The sequence below is a fragment of the Crinia signifera genome, chromosome 3, assembly GCF_055691185.1.
Source record: "Crinia signifera chromosome 3, ASM5569118v1, whole genome shotgun sequence".
In the NCBI taxonomy this organism is placed as follows: Eukaryota; Metazoa; Chordata; class Amphibia; order Anura; family Myobatrachidae; genus Crinia; species Crinia signifera.
In genome coordinates, this window is record NC_139219.1 from 29,647,476 (window position 1) to 29,662,302 (window position 14,827).

Here is a 14,827-nt window from a genome sequence, read left to right on the forward strand (position 1 = left end):
GTGAAGCCCGCGAAGGGACGCGTTTACCTGTGAAGGTATACGCTGCGCTCGCCACGCTTCGGGCTCGGTGGCTCGCTGCGCTCGCCACACTATTCTATTCTCACTCCACGCCGACGTGGATAGTAGGGCATGAAAAGGTCGGAGGACGCGTACCGCCGCGCTCGCCACGCTTCGGGTTGGCGTCTATCGTGGCCTGGGGTTAACGCGCTTAAATTTGGGGGGGTTGGGAATTTTTTTCATTGAATCCAATGTAAAATTGGGTCCCAGGGACCCAATTTACATTGGATTCAATGAAAAAAATCGGGTCAAAAATCGGTCGGTCGCGTCGATCGCATCGCATGCGACCAAATCGCATGCGATGCGATCGACCCGATTTTTCCGACACGACCACCCCGATCTGAATCGGTGTGGCCGTGCTAGGAAACAAGTACCATTTTTTTTAACGATAATTGGTCGAAAATCGTCCGATATCGACCAGATGCGTGCTCCTGCGGATCTTTTGCTAAATCTTCTGATCTTACACGCTGCATGAAAGATCAGAAGATTTAACAAAAAAAACATAGGAACGGCCATGAGAGCTTAAATAAATCTTTGATAATGACGTGCGCTTCCCTGAAATCTTTTGTCCTGGATGGACAAAAGATTTCAAGGCTAATTTATGCGCAGTATCAATTGTTGCTACGATGAAACACCCCATACTTTAAGCACTCAAAAGAATCAGGTTTAGCTAAACTGGAGTACAAGAATAGCAAACATGGCAAAAATTCCCATTTAATACAATGTCAAACCCAGCAGTGCCTGAACAGAATGCCAGAACTCACGAGCAGGGCCCTCCGCCCTCATGTGCTTTTCCTTCTGTTGGCACCTGCGGTTAACTGCCATGTTGATACTTATACCAGTGTCCTCTGCTGATGCAGCTATGATTATGTGCCCTGTACATGCACTCTATTGTATTCACCTGTAAGTCACTGTCTCCTGGGTTATATACTCTGTAATAGGGTGCTGCGGATCCCTTGTTCTCTGCCCCCTGATACTTATGTCAGTGTCCTCTGCTGATGCAGCTATAGGTCTGTGCCCTGTACTTGTCCTCTATTGTATTCAGCTATAAAGGCCCCCATACATTAGGCCGACTTGTCTAAGGGACAAGTCAGACCCCATTCTCCTGCGAGCCACCCGGCAGCTCCCCGGGCAGGTCACATACAATTTGGCACATGATGTGCCATTTTTTACATCTGATAAATCGCATGCGATTTATCAGATGTAAAAAAAAAACCCAGGGAGCTGCAGGGCGGTGAGGATCAGGCGGGGGGCAGCGGCGGTGTGTGTGTGTGTGTGTGTGTGTGTGTGTGTGGGGGGGGGGGGTTGGTGCCGGTGACAGTGATATGTCTGTGCCCCGCAGCGGGCGGGTGCCGGTGACAGTGGGGCGGGCAGCGGTGACATGTGTGTGCACCGCAGCGGCTATGTATTACAACTTTTAAATAACATGTCAAATGACTGTCCGGTTTTTGATTGGCTGAGCTAGAGCACTCAGCCAATCAGCGGCCTCCTTCCCAGCGGAAGCCGGACACTCATTTGACAGTTATTTCAAAGTTGTAATAGCCGCTGCTCACCCACCCGCTGCGGCGCACAGACATATCATCGCCGCCCACCCCACTGTCACCCGCCTGCTGCTGCCCACCCGCTGCGGCGCACAGATATATCCCCCCTGCTGCTGCCCGCCTGCTGCAGGAGGTCGGACGTCATCGTACCTTCTGCACGTCCGATCTGCACGGGACCACGCGCATCAGATCAGATCAAATATCACACGCATACGATTTTGGGCCGATTTCTCGGCCCAAGTGTCGAAATCGCGTGGAATCGGCCCAAAATCGCATAGTGTATGGGGGCCTTAAGTCACTGTCTCCTGGGATATATACTCTGTAAAAGGGTGCTGCTGATGTCTTGTGACACCATATGATGTAAGGATAATAGTAACAAAACACTTTAATTTCTGCAGTCAGGTGCCATCTAGTGGGCAGAACCTAACAACCACATTATTCCATCAGAACCAACTTGTCACCCACACACTGGCAGCAACATGCAGTGGCTCATGCCTCAGTTCTTTACCAATTCCCAACTGATTACACTGTATTAATGAAGTCAGTTAGCCTGCAAAACATTAGCTGTCTCTGTGCTGCCGCCCACCCCTAGCATACCAGAATGCTAGTCTTACGGACACTGGTTCAGTGTGTAGCAGGGGCTGTTATATATTAGCCATTTTGCTAGGGAACACTTAAAAACAGGACAATGTCCTTTGTGTCACCAGAGGCGTATGTTGCCTTGTACACACAGAGATCAGGGATGTCATGCTGCCTGTGGTGAGAGGTGATGTTCCCTCGTAGACATATTAGTATAGTTGTGTAATTTGGGCAAAATCTCAAGCGCTGCGTGTGATTTATGGTGCCTCAACCTCACTAAAATGGACTGTGCCTTTAAATCCCCAAACAATTGGCTGAAGAAGAAATAGTGGGGAAGATGGCGCTAGATTGGTAAAATCATAGTATGGTTGAATACTTATCCTAATGGTGATCTTCTTTATTGTTAATGTGCTCCTTGTTTTTGATTGTGTGTCTCACGTCGAATATAGGAGACAAAAAACCATGGGGAATTTTCTTTTAGGGGCGTTCCAGATTGTTCAAAAAATGATGCAGGTCATAATGTAGTGAGGGATGTTCCTACCTCACTTACATAATGTAGTGAGGCTAGGAATATCTGGGAATCTTTTACTTGACGTGTTCTCTATAATCCGTTCTGCGTTCCTCACTCACATCATTCTACGTTATTACTCTCACATAAAGGTTTCGGTACTCTTTACCTAGAAGGGCGCCAGCGATTGAAATCGCGGTGATCGGGGGTAAAAATCGCGGTGATCGCGGGTAAATCGGGATGACCGCGATGCCCGCGATTTTCCCATAGGGAACAATGTTAAAACGGCTGATTGACCGCGATTTTACTGTTAAATGCCTCAATGGACCCGATTTGGGGCCAAATTAACCCTTAAATGTCCCCCCAAATGTTTAACGCCACCCCACGATCCACGCCAACCCGAAGCGTGGCGAGCGCAGCGAGCCCGCGAGGGGCGGCGGTACGCGTCCTCCGACCTTTTCATGCCCTACTATCCACTAGGGCGTGGTGTGAGAATATAATAGTGTGGCGAGCGCAGCGAGCCACCGAGCCCGAAGCGTGGCGAGCCCCGCGAGGGGACGCGGATACCTTCACAGGTAGACGCGTCCCCTCGCGTGCTTCACAGGTGTCCGCATCGCCACGGACACCTGTGAAGCCCGCGAGGGGACGCGCATAACTGTAAAGGTATCCGCGTCGCCACGCTTCGCGCTCGCCACACTATTATATTCTCACACCACGCCCTAGTGGATAGTAGGGCATGAAAAGGTCGGAGGACGCGTACCGCCGCCCCTCGCGGGCTCGCCACGCTTCGGGTTGGCGTGGATCGTGGGGTGGCGTTAAAAATTTGGGGGGGCATTTAAGGGTTAATGGGCTCTGTGGCCCATTTAACATTGATTGCTATGGCCAAATCGGGTGGATTGAGCCATTTAACAGTAAAATCGGGTCCATCGCGCCTTTTAACATTGATTCCTATGGGAAATCGGGAGCATCGCGTCGCGGGCATCGCGGGTACATTTATGTTCGGCCGCGACGCGACCGACACGATTTCAAAGTTTAACATTGGTTTCAATGGGAAATCGCGGGCATCGCGTCGGTCGCGTCGCGGCCGCACATAAATGTACCCGCGATGCCCGCGACGGGCGCCCTTCTAGGTAAAGAGTACCAAGGTTTCTTTAGGGTGGCATACCGGTACTCACAATTTGTTATATAGGTTCACTCTCGTCAAGGTTTCTTTTCTCAGTTTAAAAATATTTTTTTATTTTATCTTCTCTTCTTCATGTAAAATACACAAAAAAAAGGGAAACAGTTTGCTGGTGTAGGGATTAATTCTGCCCTATTGGAGTAGGGATGACACCGGCACAAAACCACAAACCGGTTTTGTGGCTAAAAATCAAGTCCTTCCAACGAGTTTCGAGATGGATATCTCTTTGCCTTGACAAAGATATTCATCTCGAAACACGTCGGAAGGAGGACTTGCTTTTTATTAGGAATACTCTTTGCTGGGAGTTTTGGACATCACGACACCCCCTGAGAGAAAGGTGGGACACATAGCATTTTGTTTGGTACATTAGCCACAAAAGCGGTTTGTGTTTTTGTGCCTGTGTCCTCTATACTCCAATAGGGCAGAATTAAGCTCTGCACCAGAAAACAAACAGTTTCCCATTTTTAAAATTTTATGTATTTTACATGAAGCAGAGAAAATAAAAAATATTTTTAAACCGAGAAAAGAAACCTTGAGGAGAGTGAACCTATATAACAAATCGTGAGTACCGGTACACCACCCTAAAGAAACCTTGATGTGAGAGTGATAATGTAGATTGAAGCGAGTGAGGTACACAGAACGGATGATAGAGTACATCTGTCAAGTAAAAGATACCCAGATATCCCTGCATCATTTTTGAACAATCTGGAACTCCCCTAACAGAATATTCCCATTTCGAATATTCAAACTTATATATTTAATATTTGTCTCGAATATTCAAACAAGGAGCACATTAACAATTAAGAACACCACCATTAGGATAAGTATTCAACCAACCTAGCGCCATGTTCCCCACTTTTGCATATTCAGCCAATAGACAGATCAGTGATGTCATGCTACCAGTGGCTAGAGGTGATGGTTCATGCACACACACAGACCAGTGATGTCATGTTATAAGTGGACAGGGTTGGTGGCTGACTTTTACACACATACAGATCAGTAATGTCACACTACCAGAGGCGGTGGTTCATGCATACATACAGACCAGTGATGTCATGTTGTTATGAGTGGACAGGGGTGGTTGCCGTCTCATACACCAGACAGATTGATGATGTCACATGTCACACACAGATCAATCTAGAAGTTTTGCCTTTTTTTTATTCTATGAAAACACAACTAAATGCATCATCAGATGAATGATTTAATGGTGAAAAACAGCTCATGGTATCAGGCAGCAAACACAAGACAAGTGTATGAAAGGCAGCAGCTGCCCCACAGACAGAGAAAAGTAAAAAAATGAAGACATGGACATGATTGACTGTTGTACAAATCCCCCACATATCACAAATATTCAAATATACCGTTCCGCCTAGGAATAAGGAGTCATTAAGTGCATCATATTGCTTTAACCTGGAGTAACGGTGAAGTGTGGGTGCTGTGTAGTCGGGTAATATCAATGTAAACATTTTCAAATGTCATTATATGGACCTCGTCCGGAAACAACTAGCCAGGCGGGTGCATCATATCAGCGTCCCCGGCCAGCACCAGGCCACATCTTACGGCCACTACTCTGAGATTCCACCATGCTCTCACCCAAAAGGTTCCTCTAGAGGATCACCCCTCCCATGAAAAAAACAAAACACAAATGAGCAGATTTTTCTTTTCAGTCTTTTAAATATTTTATATGTTAAAAAAATACAGAAAAAAATATGGAAAGAAAAAAAAATACTCTGTGTAGCATCGTGCAACACTATCTTCCTTGTTCTTTGCGGCTCTCCTACAACATCGGGGTTGGAAGGTCCTACTCCACCACCTGGTGCTCTCTGGGTTCTCAGTTGTTTATCAAGGCCAGAATCATACTGCAAAAAAATAAAAAAAAAAAGGCACATTAGAGCGCTCACAGACATTATGTCCCAACAGGAATGTTTGTGGGGTTATCAATTCTAGTAGGAAGTTCTAATAAAGGATCTAGGGTTCTTCAAGATACACCCCAGAGTGTTCTAGAACCACCAGAGCAGACAGCGAAACTCCAGGCAGGAAAGAGGAACAGCACAGGTTGTGAAAGATGCACAGAGACACCTCTATGTCCATTGTCCTTATCTTTGTAGAAAATGCCACAAGAACTTGATCTAACAGTTTCTGCAGCAAGATCGATCCCACCTGCACCTTCTAATGACATCTATTGTCACCGGGAGGTCCACCTCTTAATGCAGGGCGGATCGCCAGCATCTAGACTGAACAGTAGATGGCTGGAATCCAGCATGCATTCTGACCTCAACCCCATAAAGGACCTTCGGGAGTCCCAGGCCTTCTCGGCCAACATCCGCGCCTGACCTCATAAATGCTATACAGAATGAATGGGCACAAATTCCCATAGGAACACCCCACAATGTTGTTGGAAAGCCTCCAAGAAGAGTGGGATATATCTGCAAAAGGGGGACCAACTCCATATGGAAGCATATGTATTTATATACAATGTCATTACAGTCCCTGCTGGTGTAATGGTCAGATACTTCCATATATACAGGACCTTATACTGGTCCGCTCGCCGACGGCGTTCGTTCGCACGTGGATCGATGTTTGTCTCATGCACAGCCGTATGTGCATACGCCGGAATGCGTGTGGCCACGGTGAACAGATTGTTCGCCAGGTGCACGCACCCAAGACTGCGGGCAGATAGAGTCACGCCAATGGGAACACACAGCGTTTCATGGGCGTTCCCATGGAAATCGCCAGGTGACGTGGGCGGGCAGCTGACATTACTGGATGTCAGCTGCCCGCCCATTTCCTCCCAAATGTGCACATATATATCATCAAAAGATGTAGGAGGTTCCCCCTGGCATGAGAATGGATTTTTATGTAAAACATCCATCCGCAGCCCATGCGAATGTACGCGGTGTGCGAGGGTGGGCAGGCGTACCACCATTCGGAGGGTTCTGGTTGACGCATTGGGTGCAAATAAACCAGAATAACCCCCAGAGTGTACACACACAGCAGTGTTGTATGGATGTCCGGGGACACAGAAGTATATGAGATGGGTAAGATCTGATTCAGAGACTAGGAGACAACTGACCTGTACAAGTAAATGAAGAAGCACAACAGGTGGAATCCCAGCTTAATCATGGCCTCCTTCATGTGCGACTTTAGCTGCCCGCGATTGTGAATTTCTGTGGGATCAAATACCCCCAAATTTCCACTTGGCACCATGATAAACCTGATAATACAAAGAGGTGTCATCAATAGAATGAGACAAAGCATTTACTCAATGGCATGGTTACTTCTCCGTACTAATCAAATTCATGTTATCTGCCCAAATGCTGTGTGGAAGACCTCGCTAATAGGAGGACGTGTGACCTTACAGCGAGATGTGCGGGTGATAATAGGAGGACGTCTGATCTTACAGCGAGATGTGAGTGTAATAATAGGAGGACGTCTGATCTTACAGCGAGATGTGCGGGTGATAATAGGACGACGTCTGATCTGCGGGTGATAATAGGAGGACGTCTGACCTTACAGCGAGATGTGCGTGTGATAATAGGAGGACGACTGACCTTACAGCGAGATGTGCGTGTGATAATAGGAGGACGACTGATCTTATAGCGAGATGTGCGTGTGATAATAGGAGGACGACTGATCTTACAGCAAGATGTGCGTGTGATAATAGGAGAATGTCTGATCTTATAGGGAGATGTACAGGTTATAATAGGATGACGTCTGATCTTATAGCGAGATGTGCATGTGATAATAGGAGGACGTCTGATGTTACAGCGAGATGTGCGTGTGATAATAGGACGACGACTGATCTTACAGCGCGATAAGCTGGTGATAATAGGAGGACGACTGATCTTACAGCGAGATGTGCGGGTGATAATAGCACGACGTCTGATCTTATAGCGAGATGTGCGTATGATAATAGGAGGACGTCTGATCTTATAGCGAGATGTGCGTATGATAATAGGAGGACGTCTGATCTTACAGCGAGATGTGCGTGTGATAATAGGACGGCGACTGATCTTACAGCGAGATATGCGTGTGATAATAGGAGGACGTCTGATCTTACAGCGCGATAAGCTGGTGATAATAGGAAGACGACTGATCTTACAGCGAGATATGCCTGTGATAATAGGAGGACGTCTGATCTTATAGCGAGATGTGTGTGTGAACACACTAATAGGAGGATGTCTGATCTTACAGCGAGGCCTTCTGTGTGCATCTACGTACAAGCTTCCGTCATTAAAAACCAACAATGTAGAAATACTTGCAGCTCATTAATGGATTTATATAATGACACAGAAGCGGAGAATGTTACTCACCTATATATGTTCCATGCTGCTACAGGTAGATTTAGGAGGAAGATGAACCAGTGCAGCGACACCAGCATCAACACAGACACCAGGGTGTGACCAATTAGCTCCGGAACCACCCACTGCCAGGAAACAAATCATAAATACAGTCAGAGTAGGACAGCTGTCCGCATTATCTGCTTAGGTGCAAACTGCCAAGTACAGAAGTGTCCTCGTGAAACATTGCTGCAGTCGCGCGAGACGGCCCCTCTGGGCAGCCAGGTCGCGTGAGAATCTTATAGCATCAGGTGTTTATTTTTTAATCGAAGTGGATATCAATTGCAACCTGACTAGGACGCATGGGAAGACTGTGACCAGTAATGGGATATATGACACTTGTATATCTGTATGCGGCTGAGTCTCTGATCTGTACACAAAGTACTATAATGCAGCAGCTGCAGCGGTCTCCCAATACAAGTTATTCTGTATACAGCCTCAGTCACACGCCGAACACAGGTGTCACATCAGCGCAGACTGCTCCATATACAGGTGTCAGATATCACATCACTCAGCGCAGTCTGCTCCATTTACAGGTGTCAGATATCACATCACTCAGTGCAGTCTGCGCCGTATACACCCTTAATAACACACAGTATACAGGTGTCACATTACTCAGCGCAGTCTGCTCTGTATACAGCCTCAGTCACACGCAGAACACAGGTGTCACATCACTCAGTGCAGTCTGCTCCATATACAGGTGTCAGATATCACATCACTCAGCGCAGTCTGTTCCATATACAGGTATCACATCACTCAGCGCAGTCTGCTCCATATACAGGTGTCACATATGACATCACTCAGCGCAGTCTGCTCTGTATACAGCCTCAGTCACACGCAGTACACAGGTGTCACATATCACATCACTCAGCGCAGTCTGCTCCGTATACAGGTGTCACATATGACATCACTCAGCGCAGTCTGCTCTGTATACAGCCTCAGTCACACGCAGTACACAGGTGTCACATATGACATCACTCAGCGCAGTCTGCTCTGTATACAGCCTCAGTCACATGCAGTACACAGGTGTCACATATCACATCACTCAGCGCAGTCTGCTCCGTATACAGGTGTCACATATGACATCACTCAGCGCAGTCTGCTCTGTATACAGCCTCAGTCACACGCAGTACACAGGTGTCACATATCACATCACTCAGCGCAGTCTGCTCCGTATACAGGTGTCGCATATGACATCACTCAGCGCATTCTGCTCTGTATACAGCCTCAGTCACACGCAGTACACAGGTGTCACATATCACATCACTCAGCGCAGTCTGCGCCGTATACAGGTGTCACATATGACATCACTCAGCGCAGTCTGCTCTGTATACAGCCTCAGTCACACGCAGTACACAGGTGTCACATATCACATCACTCAGCGCAGTCTGCTCTGTATACAGCCTCAGTCACATGCAGTACACAGGTGTCACATATCACATCACTCAGCGCAGTCTGCTCCGTATACAGGTGTCACATATGACATCACTCAGCGCAGTCTGCTCTGTATACAGCCTCAGTCACACGCAGTACACAGGTGTCACATATCACATCACTCAGCGCAGTCTGCTCCGTATACAGGTGTCACATATGACATCACTCAGCGCAGTCTGCTCTGTATACAGCCTCAGTCACACGCAGTACACAGGTGTCACATATCACATCACTCAGCGCAGTCTGCTTCGTATACAGGTGTCGCATATGACATCACTCAGCGCATTCTGCTCTGTATACAGCCTCAGTCACACGCAGTACACAGGTGTCACATATCACATCACTCAGCGCAGTCTGCTCCGTATACAGGTGTCACATATGACATCACTCAGCGCAGTCTGCTCTGTATACAGCCTCAGTCACACGCAGTACACAGGTGTCACATATCACATCACTCAGCGCAGTCTGCTCTGTATACAGCCTCAGTCACATGCAGTACACAGGTGTCACATATCACATCACTCAGCGCAGTCTGCTCCGTATACAGGTGTCACATATGACATCACTCAGCGCAGTCTGCTCTGTATACAGCCTCAGTCACACGCAGTACACAGGTGTCACATATCACATCACTCAGCGCAGTCTGCTCCGTATACAGGTGTCACATATGACATCACTCAGCGCATTCTGCTCTGTATACAGCCTCAGTCACACGCAGTACACAGGTGTCACATATCACATCACTCAGCGCAGTCTGCTCCGTATACAGCCTCAGTCACACGCAGTACACAGGTGTCACATATCACATCACTCAGCGCAGTCTGCTCCGTATACAGGTGTCACATATGACATCACTCAGCGCATTCTGCTCTGTATACAGCCTCAGTCACACGCAGTACACAGGTGTCACATATCACATCACTCAGCGCAGTCTGCTCCGTATACAGGTGTCACATATGACATCACTCAGCGCAGTCTGCTCTGTATACAGCCTCAGTCACACGCAGTACACAGGTGTCACATATCACATCACTCAGCGCAGTCTGCTCTGTATACAGCCTCAGTCACATGCAGTACACAGGTGTCACATATCACATCACTCAGCGCAGTCTGCTCCGTATACAGGTGTCACATATGACATCACTCAGCGCAGTCTGCTCTGTATACAGCCTCAGTCACACGCAGTACACAGGTGTCACATATCACATCACTCAGCGCAGTCTGCTCCGTATACAGGTGTCACATATGACATCACTCAGCGCATTCTGCTCTGTATACAGCCTCAGTCACACGCAGTACACAGGTGTCACATATCACATCACTCAGCACAGTCTGCTCCGTATACAGCCTCAGTCACACGCAGTACACAGGTGTCACATATCACATCACTCAGCGCAGTCTGCTCCGTATACAGCCTCAGTCACACGCAGTACACAGGTGTCACATATCACATCACTCAGCGCAGTCTGCTCCGTATACAGGTGTCACATGACATCACTCAGCGCAGTCTGCTCTGTATACAGCCTCAGTCACACGCAGTACACAGGTGTCACATATCACATCACTCAGCGCAGTCTGCTCCGTATACAGGTGTCACATATGACATCACTCAGCGCATTCTGCTCTGTATACAGCCTCAGTCACACGCAGTACACAGGTGTCACATATCACATCACTCAGCGCAGTCTGCTCCGTATACAGCCTCAGTCACACGCAGTACACAGGTGTCACATATCACATCACTCAGCGCAGTCTGCTCCGTATACAGCCTCAGTCACACGCAGTACACAGGTGTCACATATCACATCACTCAGCGCAGTCTGCTCCGTATACAGGTGTCACATATGACATCACTCAGCGCATTCTGCTCTGTATACAGCCTCAGTCACACGCAGTGCACAGGTGTCACATATCACATCACTCAGCGCAGTCTGCTCCGTACACAGGTGTCGCATATCACATCACTCAGCACAGTCTGCTCTGTATACAGCCTGAGTCACACGCAGTACACAGGTGTCACATCACATGGATAGTGAAGTTTGAAAAACCGCAAAATGTCAGAGCGATAGGGGGAAGTTACAGCCCTCTGTAAATCACCGTAACCAATACAAAAGCATTTCCCATGCTGCCTCTGTGAGAACTATACACAAGTTAATATAACAGATATAATGTACCTTATTTAACTTGGAGCAGCAGGAACGAGCATTGATGTAGTCACATTCTAAATCAGACAGAGTAATTATCTAGAACATACAGATAAGGACAACGTTCTTTTTATCTCTGGTAGGAAATCTGGTAAACGGCATAAAGCAATAAAATGTGCAAAGTACAGGCGGCGTATTGTGCGCGGCCCCCCCCAGCTAAGACACAAAGTGCTGTCTGTATTATGCCACGGCAGGAATACCGCGTTCTACTGAAGATCTGACCTCAGTCTTCAGGGGCATATGCCCAGGAAAACACCCGGCATGTATGGATTCTCTATTACAGAAAGGGCACGCCCCCAATTAGTGATTCTGCTGCATTGGTGGGGAGTCACCTGTGGCTGCACCCAGCTTCTCCTGCCAACGGGCTACGGCAGTGGAAAGGCGAGTCACACTAGGTTTGAGAACGCTGCGAAACCAACAAGTTTTAACAACAGGTGGTGGCCAGAATCTGATAGTGTTCTTAAACAAGCACCCCCAAATATACTAACTTTAGCCTCTAGCCTAGCAGATCCATTATACCAGTGCCTCCCTACACACCAGTCAATGCCTCCTACTGCTAGCTTGTCTTTCTATGGACTACCAGTGCCTCAACCAGTTGCAGAGCCCGGGGAATGCAACTCATACAAGGTCTCCATGGTGACATTTGTCCATACCGTGCAGCCATTACAATATGTAATGGCTGAAAGTGGGATCTGCCTAACCTTATAGGAGAAAAGATGATGGACTACAGATGGAGCGCCCTCTCATTAGGCGCTAGCAACTGCCAGATCCCCTGTGCTGGCGATCGCCGGCGCTCCATCTGACTGGTACGCGCAAGCGTCTCACACGCGTCCCAGTCACTCAGCGGCTGTGGACGCAAACCCTGCCTGACTCCGTTTCAGGGAGACGGGCAGGGTTGGGGGTGCGGGGGGCTGTGGGCACCAACGGGGGAGCCGCAGAGGGCGCCGGTGATCTCTGTGGGAAGGGGACGTGAGAGCGTCCCCTTCCGGCGGGCCCTGATGTTTGGCGATAGAATCGCCAGGACCTGCAAAGCTGACAGGCGCTCCATCTGTACATACATTATGGTCTCATTACTCTCACACGTAGCATCCTGCTTTAGAAAGTCGTCCAACCTGGGGGGGAAATAAAATGCTAAAAACAGGGGATAACCGCTCTGTGTGTGCACTGAGCATTTTTTAGCACGGCGATTTTTCCCATCATCGTTATCCATACAGCCAGAGTGTATGCACCTTAACAGGGAGCCTGGGTTCTTACATTTTTTTTTAGCACGTTACAATATTTAAATGAAACTATTTACTTTTAAAGAACTATTGACTATATTGTGTTAGAGTTCTGCAGTTTACTGTGCTCAGCACACACAAACACACAATGGAGAAGGACGGCAAACACACACAGTCACACTGAAGAGGATATGCACGCACACACAGTCACACTGAAGAGGATATGCAGCATACACAGTCACACTTGAGAAGAGAGACAGTTATACCGGAGAGGGAGGCATGCACAATCACACTGAAGAGGAGGGCACAGTCACACCAGGGAGAAGAGACACTCACAGTTACACTGAATGAGGGGGGGGATGTACACAAAAGGATGAGGGTGACACACACTCACACCAAGGAGGGTGACACACAGTGTCACACCGAGGAGAAAAGGACACACACACAGTAGTGAAATGGTGACACACACAGGGTTATATGTATGAAGCAGTGATAAAGGAGGAGAAGAAGTGATAAAGTGCCTGGTACTTTATCAACGTCCTGACTGTTAAGTTACAGACTGGGTTTAAAAAGGGATAGTCAGGAGCTGATTGGCCGGTGATAAAGTACCAGAGTACCCTTATCACTGCTTCATACATCTACCCCACACAGTCACAGCAGGGAGAGGAGGGTGACACACACACAGTCACAGCAGGGAGAGGAGGGTGACACACACACAGTCACAGCAGGGAGAGGAGGGTGACACACACACAGTCACAGCAGGGAGAGGAGGGTGACACACACACAGTCACAGCAGGGAGAGGAGGGTGACACACACACAGTCACAGCAGGGAGAGGAGGGTGACACACACACAGTCACAGCAGGGAGAGGAGGGTGACACACACACAGTCACAGCAGGGAGAGGAGGGTGACACACACACAGTCACAGCAGGGAGAGGAGGGTGACACACACACAGTCACAGCAGGGAGAGGAGGGTGACACACACACAGTCACAGCAGGGAGAGGAGGGTGACACACACACAGTCACAGCAGGGAGAGGGTGACACACACACAGTCACAGCAGGGAGAGGGTGACACACACACAGTCACAGCAGGGAGAGGGTGACACACACACAGTCACAGCAGGGAGAGGGTGACACACACACAGTCACAGCAGGGAGAGGGTGACACACACAGTCACAGCAGGGAGAGGGTGACACACACAGTCACAGCAGGGAGAGGGTGACATATATACACACACACACAGTCACAGCAGGGAGAGGGTGACATACACACAGTCACAGCAGGGAGAGGGTGACATACACACAGTCACAGCAGGGAGAGGGTGACATACACACAGTCACAGCAGGGAGAGGGTGACATATACATATATACATATACACATACACAGTCACACCAGGGGAGACTGGCAACAGCAGGATATATGGAAGCGGAACCAGCAGCCGCCCTGTAGGCAGGTGTTAGAGACCCAGGGGGCCACACAGATAAAGGATACGAAGTAGACGGAGAGGAATATCAGGGCGCAGCAGTCTATGAGGGAGAAGATGAAGAGAGCGGCCTCCATCCCGCCAGCAGCCCGGAGCACACAGCTCGCCAATCCGCCGCTCCCTCACCGCACACGTGACTGCGCCCGCCAATCCTACACGTGAGTGCGCCCACCGCGCTGCACGCAGGGATATGTAGTCTTCTCTTCTAAGCCTCTGAATGACGTCTGTAAACTTCCATCATCCAGTGCTCCCCCATGCAGGCACTGCGCAGGGCA

The 14,827-nt window shown here is 48.6% G+C and overlaps 1 protein-coding gene across 1 annotated transcript; it reads right to left on the minus strand.

The window, feature by feature from the left end:
• Nucleotides 1–5,053: 5,053 nt before the first annotated feature.
• Nucleotides 5,054–14,803, minus strand: CNIH4 (cornichon family member 4). The gene is made up of 5 exons (XM_083175569.1): nucleotides 14,561–14,803; nucleotides 11,814–11,882; nucleotides 8,179–8,291; nucleotides 6,939–7,079; nucleotides 5,054–5,724 (listed from the first exon to the last, which is right to left on the minus strand). The coding sequence occupies exons 1-5, from the start codon at nucleotides 14,627–14,629 to the stop codon at nucleotides 5,697–5,699; spliced, it is 420 nt and encodes a 139-aa protein (XP_083031695.1). The 5' UTR covers nucleotides 14,630–14,803; the 3' UTR covers nucleotides 5,054–5,696.
• Nucleotides 14,804–14,827: the final 24 nt, after the last annotated feature.